Genomic DNA, 17841 nt, shown 5'->3' on the forward strand with positions numbered 1-17841 from the left:
AAGTAGGCTACAGTAAGCAGCTTGTTTCAGATGGCTGATGTTCCATCAGTCCTTTTGTCACAGACATGTCCTGTACAAATTACCTGTTCAAATAATGTGACTTGAAAACCCAATTTTGTGAAATGTTTCAGTCACCTGAAAGTTTAAAATGACTTGAATCAAATCTACACGAAAACACAAATTATTGAAAGAACATTGACTATTTTCGCAACTTCAACATTCACGTGCAGGCCTATGTGTCTTGACAGACGTTGTTTTTGCTATTAAAGTCCGCTTGAGAATGGAGGTTTTGCGTAACAGTGCGCTATAGTGATGTTCCCCAAACCCTCTAGATATGTGCGTTTGTCGGCCCTCGCAGTTCATTGGATGTGAGGATTTGACACAAGAGGGAGAGGAGTAGCTTGATTGCAGCTAAATAACAAACAACAGACTGGGCAGCATTGAGAAGGCATTGGGGATCCTTGGGATGCAGTTGGTGGGTGTTCAGCGTGCTGAATGGGAAAGGAGAATCAACCCCAACTTCTCACGCTTTCGTGTGTTCCGTAACTCGATGATAAACAGGCGTTCAGGATACCAAAATAACATAAAGGAGACAGAGATCACAATTTGTTAGCTTTCCATCCTTTCGATGCTGTTTTTAAAAGAGAAGAGGAGGTTCGAGCACAATGTCCTGCCCCGGTAACCTGGTTTGGGATGTTAGGAAGAGATCCATCGGGTATAATGACCCAAATGTTCTAAGGATCAACTATATAGGTAAGAAAGACTTGTATTTCATATGACTAAGTAACTGGGTGAATGAATTTCAGCCAGCTTGCAGGGTAACCAACAAGGGAATGTGGCGTGCGTAACATGAACGCGACGTTACAGCTTCTAAGCTAGCCAGATAGCGGAGAGCATAGCAAGCTAATGCGATTTTACGTATCATGAAGTTGTGCAGCATGGTTTGACATTGTAATTCAGCAGTGTTGCAGATCAGGAAAAATGACACTAGCGTCGGTACCTAAACATACGCATTCTACATTTGGCTGTGTACGTTTAACTGTACCCGTCAGCTGGTTTAGCTAATTACCTAACGTTAGCTTGGAACTTGCAGAGACGCTATCAGTTAGCTTCCTTATGAGCTAACATTTGTTTAGTTAGTACAGGTTATTGCTTCGCTTCTCTTGATAGCCTGCCATCTCTGTTGCAAATATGTGTGTTATGTTTAAATGCATATACAGTTGTATAAGTATATTATTTGCGCCACTCGTTGAGGTTTAAACAGCCAAAGGGTAAACGTCAAATAGGCTCAATTACCAAATGACGCTGTCAATCAAGCCGTTGTTTTGATGGTTTATCGTATTGTAACTTCGTAGTTAGCCTACTAACTATACTTCTTTTCTGCGTGCTTCTGCAATCGCAGTCATACAACTATTGTGATTGATGATCTACAGGTTTTTAGCCTATATAAAAAGGATAGTTACGCATTGATGCATAGTTTGGGGTCTTTTGAACTGCCACTTCTAGAGGAGGACGTGGTTAGTCCCTGGCTGTGCGGATTGACATGGCAAAGGTTTCTTTCATTTGCTCTCTGTTAATGCGCATTCCATTATTATGCTGTGATGTAGCTTTGATGTTGTTTTCTAGCAGCTATGTATTTTAATTCCATCCTGTGCCCTTTTAGACCTTTTTGAGGTCCTGTCTGAACTTACTGCAAAACTAAAACAGTGTTCTAGTTGAAATAAAATAAAAATAAAGCCTCCAGATGAATACCCTTTATCATCCATTAGCACTTTTGTCCCATTGCTGGTGACATTTTGATGTTTCATTTAAAAATACCACTTGGCCTATAGCCTAGCCATTTAGGCATTTGGGTTGGTGGCTATATTGTCAAGCAACGTACCTGAAGATTTATCTATGGCATTGGTACTTGTTTCCATTGCAGCTATTCTGGCAGCTGCTGTGATAGTCATTGAGTGAGGCATGTTGTTTACTTTTCGCCATATCCAAGGACATATCTACACATTATGTTTGCAATGGTAGAGAAAGATCTTTGATGTGAACTGAAATAGAACTCTACACTGTTGGTAGGAGGGGCATGCTGCATCCTGTAGTCTACATCCTCTTGCCTTCATCGTTTCAACATTGTGTTGCTAAGAACCACACACAATGATGCAGGGGTTTTTATGTGTTGACAAGCCTCACCATTCCTCTCCCTGTGAATTAGTTTTAGTTTCTATCCTCTGACAGAAGACCTCATTAAAGCTAACAGCAGCTTGGAACTACCATGTCTCACAAGTTTTCTATTTGTGTTGGATGTTGACACACACACACACACACACACACACACACACACACACTCCTCCCCATCACAAGCACATCCCCAGATTTTCAGTTGTATTGGTTTTGAAGCCTGTTTAGCCACACTGGCACTATATTCTGTGTGAGTGTCCTTGAGTTCAATGACCGAAATCATTAAGGATTCTATCAGTAATGAGCTAGATGCCACATGGATGTGGAATTAAAAATCCCAAAACATTAAATGACCTCATACCAACAAAGCCAATGTCATTGACTTCATTAACACATTTTCATCCTCTCTCCTCTTTCATGGCATTTTTTTTGCTTTCGTTGTAGTGTTCTGTCTAATAGAAATATTACATTTGTAACTGCTGTGTGAATGTGGCGGCTAATTTGACAGGGCTGTCAGTCATCTTCTCTCACTGTCTGCATTATGGGACGTTTTTATGACCTCTGTGTAGGGAATTTACTGTCTGGGCACTTTGGAGTTTGTGTGTTTGTTCGGCATGCATTCAGCACCAGACTGCATGAATTAGGAGCTGGTAGGGGTGTGAAGATACTCAAATCGGTGTGTACCTCTGTTTGGAAGTCACGTTTTGGTTTATTTCCAATACAGTAAGCCTGTAGGTACTAAAAGTCACTGACAATATTGCTTATGCGCAATATAAATGGGAGTAGTATTTTTGAGAAGGTGTCAAATGTTTTTTGATATTAATTGGCAGACCATGTGTCAGTTTAGTCAATTAACATGTGTTATGAACTCGGAATTTGAAACCTGGTCCACAAGCAAAAATGCTTACTGTTGAACTGTATTTGATACATCTGGTACAGATCTGTATTGAACCTAACGTCCTGTGTACCTTTACACCCTTAGGAGCTGGTGATGTAATTTCAAAACCATTAACGAATGGAATGGTAGAAGAACCTACATGTATGCGTTGAAAAGTAGTTGCTGCAAAGTATTCTGTGGAAACTTGACTCTTTAATGGGAAACTTACCCAGGCTTTCTTGTTATTAAAATCAGATGATTGGGATTTGTTAAACATTGGAAGCGTGAACATTTTGAGCCTTAGGTCTACTTCGTGTTGAGTCCTGTCTTTCTGGGGGTGTGCCCAGGCTCATTCTGTGACATGAATTCAAGTGGATGTGTTGATGCAACTTGTTGAGCAACATCGCTCACGTAAATGGATTTAGCAATCCACAATATCCTTCTGTTGGTGTGTGAGGTTAAGGGAATGGTGTCGGGTCTCCTGGTAAATGTCACATTAAAAAACACAGAAAGTGCAGGGAACATGAGTGTTAAGGCACTCTTGGCTTTATTTCTGAATGACAGTGTATAGCGCTGCCTTAAAACTCTCACGGTCAATATTAATAGAAATGATCTTTTTTTTGTGTGTTATTTTGTGCATAGACATGGTCTCGGTCTGAACATCAAAATGGGTCATTCCACGCCAAATCAACCAGAGCCCACGCACTTGCGTCTCAAAAAAATCTGAAAAAAATACCATGTGTGCCTATGTTACCCAGGAGACACTCTGTAAAATGTTTTTGTGCTAAGATCAATACTTTTCAAGTAACAGCCAGTTTTACAGGGGGAGGGGGGTGTCAAATTTGTTCGGCCTCTTTTTTTTGTCAAAGTTCACAAGCTCATTGCTCAAGAACTAGAATCTGTAGGAGGCTCAAATTTTGCAGGCTGGTGCATAAATAGGAATAGTATGCAGTAAAATCACCACGAGTCGTCTGGATGATCCTGCATGGTCATAGCAGTCCCTCAAAGTTGATCAAAATTGTATTGGAGTTTTTGGCTGGGTTCTGTTTAGGCCTTCAGAAGACACATTTTTACTCAACATAGACTCTTGGGGTTTTTTTCTTATCGAGATAAGTAGAAACACTCTCCGAAAAAGCAATGAAGAGAAAAGAAAATCCATCAGGGACTGAACAGCAGACCTCACAAGTTTGAAAAATAAATTTGGATCTCATATTCAGAGCACCCTAACACCTTGTGGGAATATACAAAGATTTTTTTAATATTTTTTTCTATAATCTGCATTACCTCTTCTTTTTAAAAACACCAATTTGACTTGTCTTATGCAAATCTTTCTTTTTCATTTCCCACCCTGAACAAGGGCAAAATGCACCATAGAGATCTATTGAGAGATTTGTTTTGTATAGAGTAACCACTAGGTGCCACTAAAATCACTGAATCACTGAAATTGCTGGGTGGGGACAAAACATATTGATCTCAATGGTGCATTTTGTCCATGTTTAGGGTGGAAAATGAAAAAGAAAGATTCGCATAAGACAAGTCAAATTGGTGTTTTTAAAAAGAAGAGGTAATGCAGATTAACGAAAAAAATATAAAAAAAATCTTTGTATATTCCCACAAGGTGTTAGGGTGCTCTGAATATGAGATCCAAAATTATTTTTCAAACTTGTGAGGTCTGCTGTTCAGTCCCTGATGGATTTTCTTTTCTCTTCATTGCTTTTTCGGAGAGTGTTTCTACTGATCTCAATAAGAGAAAAAAAATCAAGAGCCTATGTTGAGTAAAAATATGTCTTCTGTAAGCCTAAACAGAGCCCAGCCAAGAACTCCAACAAAATTTTGATCAACTTTGAGGGACTGCTATGACCATGCAGGATCATCCAGACGACTTGTGGTGATTTTACTGCATACTATTCCTATTTATGCACCAGCCTGCAAAATTTGAGCCTCCTACAGATTCTAGTTCTTGAGCAATGAGCTTGTGAACTTTGACAAAAAAAAGAGGCCGAACAAATTTGACACCCCCCTCCCCCTGTAAAACTGGCTGTTACTTGAAAAGTATTGATCTTAGCACAAAAACATTTTACAGAGTGTCTCCTGGGTAACATAGGCACACATGGTATTTTTTTCAGATTTTTTTGAGACGCAAGTGCGTGGGCTCTGGTTGATTTGGCGTGGAATGACCCAAATGTCTACAAGCCTAAGTTGGGCTTAGTTATCTCACATGCAAGCTTAAAAACATTAGCTATATCAGGAAGTTGACTCCTGAAGATCTTGAGACATTGAGAGCTATAGGCTATTAGCCAAGAGTTTTGCTGAGATGAATAAGAGGTAGAGTGACTGAGTGAGTAAGGAGTTCATGCCCTAAAACTATAAATCAAGTAGTTGACTTCGTTTTTCATGAGGGCAAACACAGTGTGTGAGCCATGTCCTGGGGTCTGCGGAGTGTGAGGCAGGGAGATGTGGGATAAATAAGCTCAGTCCACCGGCGATATTTGATTTAGCGGTGTGGAGATTTTTTTGTCAGCAGCCTGTGAGTTTTTGTCAAGGTTCTCAACTGACAAAAAAATGGAAGTGTAGTGATCGGATGAAGCTGAGGGCAAAAGGAAGGGAAAGGAGAAGTTTGGTTCTGAATCATAATTGGGTCATTCTGTGCCAAATCAGGTATGATTGTTGCTGCACCATCAGCCTCGCCTTTATCACTAATGTGTCCCAAAACCAAGGCCTATGAAATATTTCTGTTCTCCTGTTTTTCAGCCCTTGAAATTACTTCAGTTTGACAGTCTGAGAAGCAATGTTTGAGCATTAATATTTTGAAAATATCCAGTTCAAACCTTGTAGGATGGAAAACATGCATGTTTTCAGAGTGACTGAACCATTACAAGTTTGTATGGCATGTTCATTGAATTTTTACAAGGTTCTAGATTTGAAGAAAAGTTCCAGAAAAGTGAATTTAAGGGTATTATTCAAGGGCAATATGTATGCATTTGGTATCAATCATATTTTTAAATAATCTTATGAATGCTATTTATTTGAGTTTTCACTCAAGGGGCATGCATATACTGTATTAAGGATAAAGCAAGGGGGGGTACAGTATGTTTTCCTGTAATTTTCAAAAGATTGTAATGGGGTAGCTACACACGTAGGGTAACTAGGAACTTAAAAATCTATGTGGTAATGTAACATACAAATACAGTGTCAATGCTGTAGCATAGATAATTAGAGTTCCTCGGGAACAAGAATGAAGAAGCAGAGGTGTGTGAAGGGCAGAATCCACGCAGGCTGAAAGGCACTTTTAGTTGCAAGCTTTTTTTTGGACTATGGGGGAGAATTTGCCCCATATGATTAAACATCCTTCTAGCTGCCCCATATGACATTGCATCCTATGAAATGACCAAATAACCACGCCTAGTTTTATCCTTAATTTCACGATTCTCATTTATATGCTGTGGATAGCAAAAATATTGAAGATGATTGAAGGAATGAATTAATAATAGATGCCATGTTGCAAAAGATGAGTTAGTAATACCCTCAATATCGCTTTCCTTTGTTCTTTGTTGCCAGTCTAGGGCCTGTATATAAAAGCAATGGGCATGCAGAACAAACTTTAATGGTCCAGCCATACAGAGAATATATTTGTCTTCTCTCCTAAGGGTTGAAAAGGCTATAGGAATAATATTACTCTCTAAGCATGGTTCCAAAAATATGGCATTTTTAGAGAGTGAAATTCCAGACACAAAGAAAATTTTAAATCTTTGGGAATTGAACAAAAATCTTACAGGTCTTCCTTTAGGGACCTAGATATTATGTAGTAGAATAACTTTGAACAAAATCTGAGACGGTTCAGCAACCATTTTCCTGAATTCTGTTTGATTTGACACGGATTGACACAAACAGTCCTCTCTGGTACAGGCTGTAGTGCTGTGGTTCTGTCTAGCTTTTTGGCTGTTGGGTCATTCCACGCCAAATCAACCAGAGCCCACGCACTTGCGTCTCAAAAAAATCTGAAAAAAATACCATGTGTGCCTATGTTACCCAGGAGACACTCTGTAAAATGTTTTTGTGCTAAGATCAACACTTTTCAAGTAACAGCCAGTTTTACAGAGGGAGGGGGGTGTCAAATTTGTTCTACCTCTTTTTTTTGTCAAAGTTCACAAGCTCATTGCTCAAGAACTAGAATCTGTAGGAGGCTCAAATTTTGCAGGCTGGTGCATAAAAAGGAATAGTATGCAGTAAAATCACCACAAGTAGTCTGGATGATCCTGCATGGTCATAGCAGTCCCTCAAAGTTGATCAAAAATGTTATTGGAGTTCTTGGCTGGGCTCTGTTTAGGCTTACAGAAGACATATTTTTACTCCACATAGGCTCTTGATTTTTTTTCTCTTATTGAGATCAGTAGAAACACTCTCCGAAAAAGCAATGAAGAGAAAAGAAAATCCATCAGGGACTGAACAGCAGACCTCACAAGTTTGAAAAATAATTTTGGATCTCATATTCAGAGCACCCTAACACATTGTGGGAATATACAAAGATTTTTTAAATATTTTTTTCGTTAATCTGCATTACCTCTTCTTTTTAAAAACACCAATTTGACTTGTCTTATGCGAATCTTTCTTTTTCATTTTCCACCCTAAACATGGACAAAATGCACCATTGAGATCAATATGTTTTGTCCCCACCCGGCAATTTCAGTGATTCAGTGATTTTAGTGGCACCTAGTGGTTACTCTATACAAAACAAATCTCTCAATAGATCTCTATGGTGCATTTTGCCCTTGTTCAGGGTGGGAAATGAAAAAGAAAGATTTGCATAAGACAAGTCAAATAGGTGTTTTTAAAAAGAAGAGGTAATGCAGATTATAGAAAAAAATATTTAAAAAATCTTTGTATATTCCCACAAGGTGTTAGGGTGCTCTGAATATGAGATCCAAATTTATTTTTCAAACTTGTGAGGTCTGCTGTTCAGTCCCTGATGGATTTTCTTTTCTCTTCATTGCTTTTTCGGAGAGTGTTTCTACTTATCTCAATAAGAAAAAAAACCCCAAGAGTCTATGTTGAGTAAAAATGTGTCTTCTGAAGGCCTAAACAGAACACAGCCAAAAACTCCAATAAAATGTTGATCAACTTTGAGGGACTGCTATGACCATGCAGGATCATCCAGACTACTCGTAATGATTTTACTGCATACTATTCCTATTTATGCACCAGCCTGCAAAATTTGAGCCTCCTACGGATTCTAGTTTTTGAGCAATGAGCTTGTGAACTTTGACAAAAAAAAGAGGCAGAACAAATTTGACACCCCCCTCCCCCTGTAAAACTGGCTGTTACTTGAAAAGTATTGATCTTAGCACAAAAACATTTTACAGAGTGTCTCCTGGGTAACATAGGCACACATGGTATTTTTTTCAGATTTTTTTGAGACGCAAGTGCGTGGGCTCTGGTTGATTTGGCGTGGAATGACCCTGTTGTGTGGAAGTATTTCCTGCCAACTTGACGTAAACATAACTTGTGAGGTGGTGTTCCCGACTGAAACCGAGCTCTCTCTAGGATCTACGCACAGGACGGTGCTCATCTTACGCTCTCCAGCTTTGTGCTCATTGTGTGGTAATGATGGTGGAGTCTTCACTAGGGGGGTGAAGAGGCCCTAATAGTATCTGTAATGGACACTGACTTGTTTCGTGACGCTTCTTCTTTCGTGAGGTATTCTGTGTCGGTGGGTTATTCTGTGTCCCCAACAACTACTCACAGCAAAGTCCCCCGTGGAACATGACGCCTTGTCCCCAATACCGTCGTCCAGATAGAGGTGTCCGAGTCTCTTGGCTGACATCAAAGCACACTTATATAACAAGCTTCGGGATTCCATCATGGATCCCTTGAACTCCGCATGTGTCTAGTTTCCTCGCTGGCTAGGTGACTTGCAATGGGGCCATATTGACTATATCACCGGTGGGGGGAAAAACATGGACTCTCCTTACGGGCCGTGTTGGTTTCAAGATAACGGGGCTGTGTGGAGCCCGAGGAGTCAGGCAAGGGCTGTTTTTAGCCACGCTAGCGGGCTGAGGTATCAGAGCTGTCACTGCTAATGGATTGGGAATACACACACATAAGTGGCTGTAGTCCGACTGGAGGGAAACAACCTGTAGGCAGGCAGTTGGTCAAATCCATAACTAAATTTAGCCCTCCTGCCTCTGATACCAGTGGGTGGAGGAAGGGCAGGGTTGTAGGCAACAGGAGAGGTCAGGAGCTTATCAGAGGCATTCCGATTTTCGACTAGTTAAAAGTGTGTGTGTCTCTGTGTGTGTGTGTCTCTGTGTGTGTGTGTGTGTGTGTGTGTGTGTGTGTGTGTGTGTGTGTGTGTGTGTGTGTGTGTGTGTGTGTGTGTGTGTGTGTGTTCCTGGTTCAAATATAACTGTGCTTCCTACGCTTATTCAGTAACTGCATCTGTGGTAGTGGTGACACCTGTCTCTCAAACTCCGCTTGTGTGTGAGCCTTTCTAATGACATTGCATTCGTTTTCGTGTAGTGCCCACAACATGCTTTTGAAGAAGGCCTCATGCTGATGGCCAAGACAGTGAGGAAACTTGACCATCACAGAGTCCAGCCTCATGTGATCTAATGAGGGCACACCAGGTTAAATAGCCTCACACTGAATGACATTTAACAGAGTGGAGAGAGTGAATGCTTTGGGCCCATTTTGTCTCATTGTAACCTTAGCCACATCACACAAGACTCTGTCAGACAGATATTCAGACATGGATATTGCATCAGGTGACGCAGGCTCAATAAACAGACCTCGTACTTCACCATCCCACACTGTCAACAAAGGTGGAAAACACACTCTGTTTGCAAACCACTGCGGTTTTATGATCATATCCGACAGAGAGACAACTGACTGTTGTCATTTCTTTTTTTCTCCTCCAGTCCTCACCCCCTGGTCATCGTCCTCTCTCTCCGTGATTAGTCACAGAGTTTAATTTTAACTGCCCGACTGCTGGCGCCCCTGACGTTGTTTGTTGTGTGTTTATTTTAGCTGTTTATTTCAGCGCTCCACCCGTGCTTGTTTATGTTAGTAGGCGAGACCACTGAGTGAAGATGATGTAGGCTAGGCTAACGTTGATCTGATGGAACGTTGACAAGACAGTTGACAAGACGGATGTACTTAACGTGGGTCTTAAATGATGTTTGTTTGTTTTGGTGGACTGGTTTTATTCCAATGAAATTTGTTGGGTATGTAGATGTTCGAAGCCCTTTATCTGTATCTCTATCTATTTTGGACAATGGCTGGGGGACAGGTGGTGGTGAGATCAACAGCGGTTGGTTTATGGCAGCCTCTGACATGCACACGGACGGACACACACACACACACACACACACACACACACACACACACACACACACGCGTATACACACCCACACCAAGTGGAGTCACTAGCGGGGTCAGTCATGTCAGTCATTCCGAGGGTGTGGGGGAAATGGTGGGCCTGACTCCATGCAATCAGAGAGGCAGGAATTGCTCCATTCGGTTCAAAACACGTCTTCAAGTGAAGTCGCAGCTGTGCCGTGCTTTCAGCAATCGTGCTCTCCTTTCTGCATGAGTTGAGCCATAGATAAATAAATGGCTTTATTGATGCCCAGAGGTAGAGTGCAGAACAACACAAGCAAGGAGGAGGCATAGGTTTGGATTAATAATGTAGCCTATTGTCCACACTCCACAACCGGCAAGGCTGCTCCAGAAATTAATGTGACATTCAGTTTCTGGGCCTCCTGAGTCCAGTGCAGTGCACTCAAGACTGAAGACTGAACAGGATCAATCTATGTGGAACAGAAGCAAGCCAATGGCAGTAAATTAGATCAGAACATTTCTTAATGGTTGTCACACACTATGCACTGAAATGTTAATGGTGCTATATGAAAGGATGCTGGTCAGAGCATCCTTCTGGTAAAGGAAGGGCAGGCCCAGAACAGGGAGGCCTGTAGATTTTCTGTATCCATTTCCACTCGCTTTCAACAAAGCACAGTCTTTTGTGTTGTCTTTGTCCTGAAAGAAAATAAAGCTATTTTGAAAATGGATTAACCTCTCAACTTCTCAACTCTCACTGTGTTTAATGCACATATGCACAGACGCACAAGTTTAACGCAGAAGCTCTTCTGGCCGACATGTTAACAGCTCTTCATTTCTTTCCACACAGGGAGAAGGGAATTTGTCCAGCGCCTGAAGCTAGAAGCCATACTGAATGTACACGATGGCTGTGTGAGTATGACAAACATGCATAATCACTGTTTTTTTCTTTCTTTTTCTGCTGTTGCTTTGAATACCATTAAGCTCTGTAGTTAACCAAAATTGAAAAAAAAATGTCAGTGCTGCTGCATATAGAGCTCTTAATGTGTGTGTGTGTGAGTGAGTGAGATTTCTATCTGGAGATTGCTGTGTCCTGCTCCTTATCTGTTGGCGTACTAACGGTTTGTGTTGACGGACAGCAGACAGCAAGCGTAGCCGCCACTCTCCTCACGTACCGCCGTGGAATGTGGTGTGGTCGTGCACACTGTCACTTTGACAACTTTTGCTAATCAATTGTAAAGGAGAAAAAGGAAAGGGGAGGGGGGGGGGGGGTGATGTATGACCTCTACATAGGCTACATCTACTAGATACAAAGCTTATAGGCTATCTGCAATGTGCTTGGCACCCCTCTTCCCTTTTCATTCATGTGAACCACACTAGACTGTCCTGTCCATACTTGAAGGTCAGAGTGAGTCTGAAATGTCCATGATTCAGGTCAGATAAGCAGCGGGCAGTGAAATTTTAAGATGTGGGCATCTATCTTGTTCCGCGCCTGGTTTTCGAAGTGTGTGTGAGCCCCGGCGGGGGGGTGTGTGCCACTGATTGGACCAGCTGTGCCACTGCTCAGTGGAGTGGATAAGTGCCTGGTGACGTTTAAGCCCGAGGCAGTCACTCCAATTTTTATTATCCGCCGGGCCTTTCTGGAGCAGCTTTCATATCGGTCCTCAGAAGTCATCTGCATATTATTGGTTTCCACACTGTGTGTGTGTGTGTTTGTGTGTGAATGTGTGTGCTGTCGTTTGGAAGCGTTTGGATTAAGGTCACCCTTCTTTTCATTCATAACTTTTTATTCTGAGTTTTTGACTTTGACGCAAAAGTGGTATACAAATCAGCCCGGATGTGTGGCCTATTGCACTATAGCGCAGGCGGGTCCCTGGTCCCCAGACCGAATGCATATGGGGCTCAGGGATAAAGTCCCTCTCCTTTGGACAGGGGCCTTTAAATCCCCTTAGGTGTCTCCTTATGGAAGTTATCTGACAGTGGTGTCATACATTTATTTTTTTTTTATTGGGGTTGAGCCAGTTATCATTGGCATGCCAACCCTCGACTGTTTTGATAGCACTGATTAATGTGCCTGTCTGTTCACAGCAAATAAGATCTGCCCTCATAGGAAAGACAATATTAATAACCTTCCGTTCTCTGTACTGTAGCTGGGCACAGGCAGGTAGTTCACGTGGTGGTGATGAGGTCAACCGCGCCAATGTCACCCTCCGGGTGTGTTCCAGCATGTGGCCAACAAGTGGCATACTGACATATAGGCTTAGTGGGTTCCATAGTATGGCCCTGACTGACCTCCATGGAATTTAAACTTGAAACCATGTTGTGGTGTGTTACTGTGTCTAGTCAGTCAAAGCCATTCATGCTTTTCCGTGTCTGTGACTGAGACGCCAAAAAAAGGTAAATCTTGAAAATTCCTTCAGTTAGAAACCAGTTGATCATATAACGGTCTCCTCTCTCTTAAGTCCATCCCCCCCGGCCCCATCACTCCTTATTAAGTCCATCCCTTTCTGGTGAAACTCATTCCTACTTTATCTCTTTATCTGATGCAACCCAAGAGGAGAGAAACTGTGTGTGTGTGTGTGTGTCTGTGTGACACAGAGAAAACAGATGGAAAGCAGAGAAATTACAAATATTAACGTACGATTAAACATTAAGACGGTCATCAGTTGGATCATGAAGGTGTGAACGCGTGAACACCTGAGTTGTGCTTGACAACTACTTTAAAGATGCATTGTGCTAAGGCCATTGCAAAACTGAGACTTGAACTGTGTACTAGTAGCATCTAGTCTATGCCTGTTGTGACCATGGCTTCACCAGTGTGTCCATCTGTGTGATGTCACTTCTTCCTGTTACACCATGGTTACCCAAGGTGCACACACACTGATCAAAAAAGCAAATATGTGCAGTAGATATGGTCACTTTGGATGAATGCTCCTACCGACTAAATGATGAATACAGGTGAATACAGTGCTGTTGATTTAGGTCGTTGACGGTGTCTATATAGAGATCTGTTTTTGCCCCTAGCCTGACACATGGGCGCTAACAGAAGGCAGCACATTCAGTGGTCCTGCCGGCCCGGGTCACCCAGAGCACACTCGCCACACAGCCACCTGTGCCAACCTGGCATTCCACTGGCCCCCAGCGGAGGAGGGCACGGGCACGGGCAGAGCTTTGGCCAGGGAAAACTGGCGGTGTTTATGTGTGAACCACATTGGTGATCTATAGACTTTTGCCTGTGCTCATAGCTGTGGTGAAGGGGTGGGGGTGGGGTTAAACTGAGAAAGGTGTGTGTGTGTGTGTGTGAGATAACAGAAATCGGATCTTTTTCTCGGTATGGGAAGTGATGTCATCTCAGCCTGATATAAACCTACACGGCCCTAGTTGTGTCCTCCTGATTGTTTGGAAAAGAGGAGGACCGAAGGACTAATGTCCGTGCACAGGAAATGAGTTCTCCTTTTCTCCAGCGCATGGAAAGATGGCTCGGGTGTCCTTTATCGCAGGCGGGAAGATAACCTTACAGCTTCTGGACCTGCAGGCTCCGCGCGCGGAGCGGCCTCCCTCCGACCGGCCGGCGCATTCCCCAGCTGCTGACATCACTGACACACTCTTATTTTAGCCCATCGTGCTCACGCGCCCCCACCCCCACCCCTCAACCCCCCGGCCTACTGTTAATACCCATCCCGCAGATGATTTTGAGGCTGGCCGGGGGGGGGGGGGGGGGGGGGTTGGGGGGTTGGGGGGTTGGGGGGTGGCAGGGCAGGGGGGGTTGACGGTGATGGAAAAATAGACTCGGAAGTCCAGGGGAGACCAGGAGAGCCTAGCAGCGCTTAGTGGTGTTTTCAAAGCTGCTCATCCCCCTCGGTGGCGGAAAGCAGAGAGCAACTGGCTGCGCAGGGAGGGGATTAAGCCGTGGCTCTCGGTGACGACGCAGAGCAGGGACCACGCAGGCAGGGACGAGGTCAAAAGCAAATGAAATTGCGTGGCGAAGCTCGCCGCTGCGCTCTTTAATGTGACGACAACGGGGTGGGATGGGTTGGGGAGGGGTGGGTTGGGTTGGGGAACGAGCGAGCTGCAACATCACGACAGCAGAGGAGCGGGAGGATGAGAGACAGTGCGGTGGCATGACGGCCCGCTCGGTGAAGTTAATGAAATATTGATCGATGGGTCTCTTAAAGGCAGAGATTACGTTAAGGGACACGGTTTCCCACAAAGCAATCTGTTTTCTCGGGCCTCCTGGTCATTTACAGCTCCCCAGCACAACTGCAGAACTACATGGTAGTTTACTGTCTGTTCCAAAACAATGTGTGACTTCAGAATCCATTACCAGGAAGCAAGGACGCTCTTGCCTCTACATGGCAATGTTATACAGTAATTGTACACTGCATACCTTTAGTCACAGTTGTTGACGTAAACTTACACACAGCACACAGCACACAGCACACAGCACACAGCACACAGCACACAGACCACAGACCCAGACACAGACACAGACACAGACACAGACACAGACACAGACACAGACACAGACACAGACACAGACACAGACACAGACACAGACACAGACACAGACACAGACACAGACACAGACACAGACACAGACACAGACACAGACACAGACACAGACACAGACACAATGTGCATTTCCTGGTAACTGAATCCATCCTGCTTTATCTTCAGCTGTGCTTAAGATCCTAGAAGCTGCTGACTGGCTTATCGATACTTATGAGAAGCTTCTCAAGTTGTGTTGGCTCTGGGGCGCAGTTCCATTAAAGTGTAATGAACAAGGAAGAAAGTGAATGGTTGTCGTTCACCTGTAGTTTGCATTGTGTGGATTGTAAACATTAAGTCATTCCATTGGCTTTCAGACAGACGAGCTGGTGGTACAAGTAAGGCAATAATTTCATCAGTCTATTTTAATGCCCCCTGGGAATTAAACCTGTGGCCCTCACATTACCGTAGAGTCCGACTTGACAAACTCATCTGAATATGAAAATGCTGAACTCGGTGAAGGTATTTTAAACTGTCTTGTTTGTTGCTTGTTGTTTGTACAGGTCAATACCATATCCTGGAACGATACGGGAGAATACATCTTATCTGGTTCCGATGACACCAATTTAGTCATCACCAACCCTTACAACAGAAAGGCAAGTTATTTTCTTGTGTGTTTTCCCTCGTTTCCTCACGTCTCAGTGGCTGAGTCACAGGCCTACAGCATATCATCACACCAGCTCACATACGTTGGGCATGGCCGTTAAAATGAGGCTCTAATTCAGCAAATCGGTTGAGAAAGTGACGTGGTTCATATCAGTGGCTCAGAAAAGCATCTTTCCGTTTATCACAGTCAAGCAGAGCCTGCTAGGAAGGCCAGAGCGCTGCTGTAGTTTATTGTCTGAAATGCCTTCTCATCAAAAAGTGGTCACAAGGTGCTTTTTGTTTTTATATGGCTGTAAAACCCTCTGTGACCTCCTTATTGCCAGCCCGCCTTGTTATTGTGAGTTACATTCAGATGAAGCCCTGACAAAGGCTATTTTTGTCCTTTGTGACTTTGCCAGAGAACCAGACCTTAGCATTCATACAGACTTCACTCAAGAGACTCTGCTTTTTTGCCCTATTTGGGTAAAAGTTTGATTGACCCCTCTTGTGATTTTGACACTGTCACTAAGCGTTATACAAGCGGGTTCGAATTTATCCTACCTCAAAGAGGACTGGATCTGAGCCCATTTCATTTTGACCTTTTCTGTCGACAGTTTGTTGACGGCGAGGAATACAGTCAGATTTGGATGTAGGTTAGGGTTGGGCTTTGGGGCTGAGTAAATTTAGGTCTTGGTCTTTGTGGTCAACAGTTAAGAATTAATAGGTATTCGATTGCCTGTAAACAACATTGAGAAATAGGGCCATTTTGGTGCTTACCAGATTATATCCTTCTAGCAGTTTGTTGAATGTTTCCTACTTGCAGTAGATCGGAGCAAATTGGGAGTCCTGTAACTAAGTTTTATGAATAAAGAAAATCACTAGCAACAGTTAGGCCATAACATGTTTCCCATGTGCCTTCAGATGTCCTTTCCGTCGTACATATTGTATGAACTTTAATAACATATTATTCCCATGACTCATTGCACCAGTCTCATGTAATCTAGAACCAGAACTTTCTGTGGTGATCCTGTTGACCTGCTCCCCCCGTCTCCTCTCCCCACAGGTCAAGGCAACGATAAGGTCAGGGCACCGGGCGAACATCTTCAGTGCCAAGTTTATGCCACACACCAACGATCAGCAGATCGTGTCCTGCTCAGGAGATGGCATCATCTTCTACACCCACACAGAGAAGTGCCCTGACCTCAACCGGCAGTGCCAGTTCACCTGCCACTACGGCACTGCCTATGAGGTATGAGCCATTTGTCAGTTCACCTGCAATTACGGCACCTATGAAGTCTGTGCTGTCATTATGGTGTAGCCTTAAATATATGAGCTATGCCATTATGAGCCTATGAGTTATGAGCTTTTTGCCTGGCCACACCCACTTGCTCTCCTCTCAGGGAGATACTAGTCTGGAACACAGTAGTTCACTAGCATTTCCCCTGGTCGGCAGGCTACCTGCCCAATTAGCAATGAGAGGGGATGAGTCGGATAACTATAGATTTGAAACCGAATAGGGCTATGGTAAACGGTTGGAGAAACTGCTGCAAACATAAAAAAAATAGCTATGCCATTTTGATGCTGCCTATGCGGCTGAAGTCTCCAGTTCAGTGGTCACGTAGCCCACCTAAACTATAGAATTCTCCCACTTTCTAGGTGCTTATGAATGCACCATAAGCTATGCCATTATGATACAGCCTATGCCATTATGATGCATCTTAGGAAGTATGAGCTATGGCTATGGCTATGGCTATGGCTATGGCTATGGTTATTTAGCAGACGCCTTTGTCCAAAGCGACATACAAATAAATAACAATACAAATTAAATTAACAGTGAACAATTACAAACTAGGGAGAATAGTAATATTATCAGTAAAACAATAATTTTAAGCACTAACCTAATGAGAAATAAAACAGTGAAATGAGAATAGCAATCAAATAAGTCACTCAGTTAATTATATATAATAATAATAATAACTAAAGCATGGTATGGCTAAATTTAAGGACAATAGCAAAATAAATTTCAAATTCTATCAATAGACAAATTATAACAAAACAATACTATTATACAAACCATAACACATCACAAACTCAAAGGACTAAGTGCATATTAAATAAATATGCCTTAAGACCCCTCTTAAAAGATCCAAAGCTGTTGCTGGAACGGAGAGCACTGGGCAACTCATTCCACCAACACGGAACCACTGAAGAATAGGATCTACAATTTGACCTAGCATGTATGGTTGGTCGACATAACAGACGCTCCTCAGAAGATCGCAATGGGCGGTTGGGAATGTACATCGTGATTAAAGAACTGAAGTAGCTGG

The 17841-nt window shown here is 43.0% G+C and overlaps 1 protein-coding gene across 5 annotated transcripts in view; it reads left to right on the forward strand.

The window, feature by feature from the left end:
• Positions 1–380: 380 nt before the first annotated feature.
• Positions 381–17841, forward strand: part of dcaf6 (ddb1 and cul4 associated factor 6) — a 50720-nt gene continuing 33259 nt past the window's right edge. For 4 of the 5 annotated variants that reach the window (XM_062534532.1, XM_062534533.1, XM_062534534.1 and 1 more), the window contains exons 1-4: positions 381–753; positions 11232–11293; positions 15433–15525; positions 16578–16763. In XM_062534532.1, coding sequence (XP_062390516.1) covers positions 666–753; positions 11232–11293; positions 15433–15525; positions 16578–16763 — 429 coding nt within the window. In that variant the 5' untranslated portion in view covers positions 381–665. The remainder of the gene's footprint in view (positions 754–11231; positions 11294–15432; positions 15526–16577; positions 16764–17841) is intronic. The other variant, XM_062534536.1, reaches the window with a different exon arrangement.

This window comes from Sardina pilchardus, chromosome 4 (genome assembly GCF_963854185.1).
Source record: "Sardina pilchardus chromosome 4, fSarPil1.1, whole genome shotgun sequence".
NCBI lineage: Eukaryota > Metazoa > Chordata > Actinopteri > Clupeiformes > Clupeidae > Sardina > Sardina pilchardus.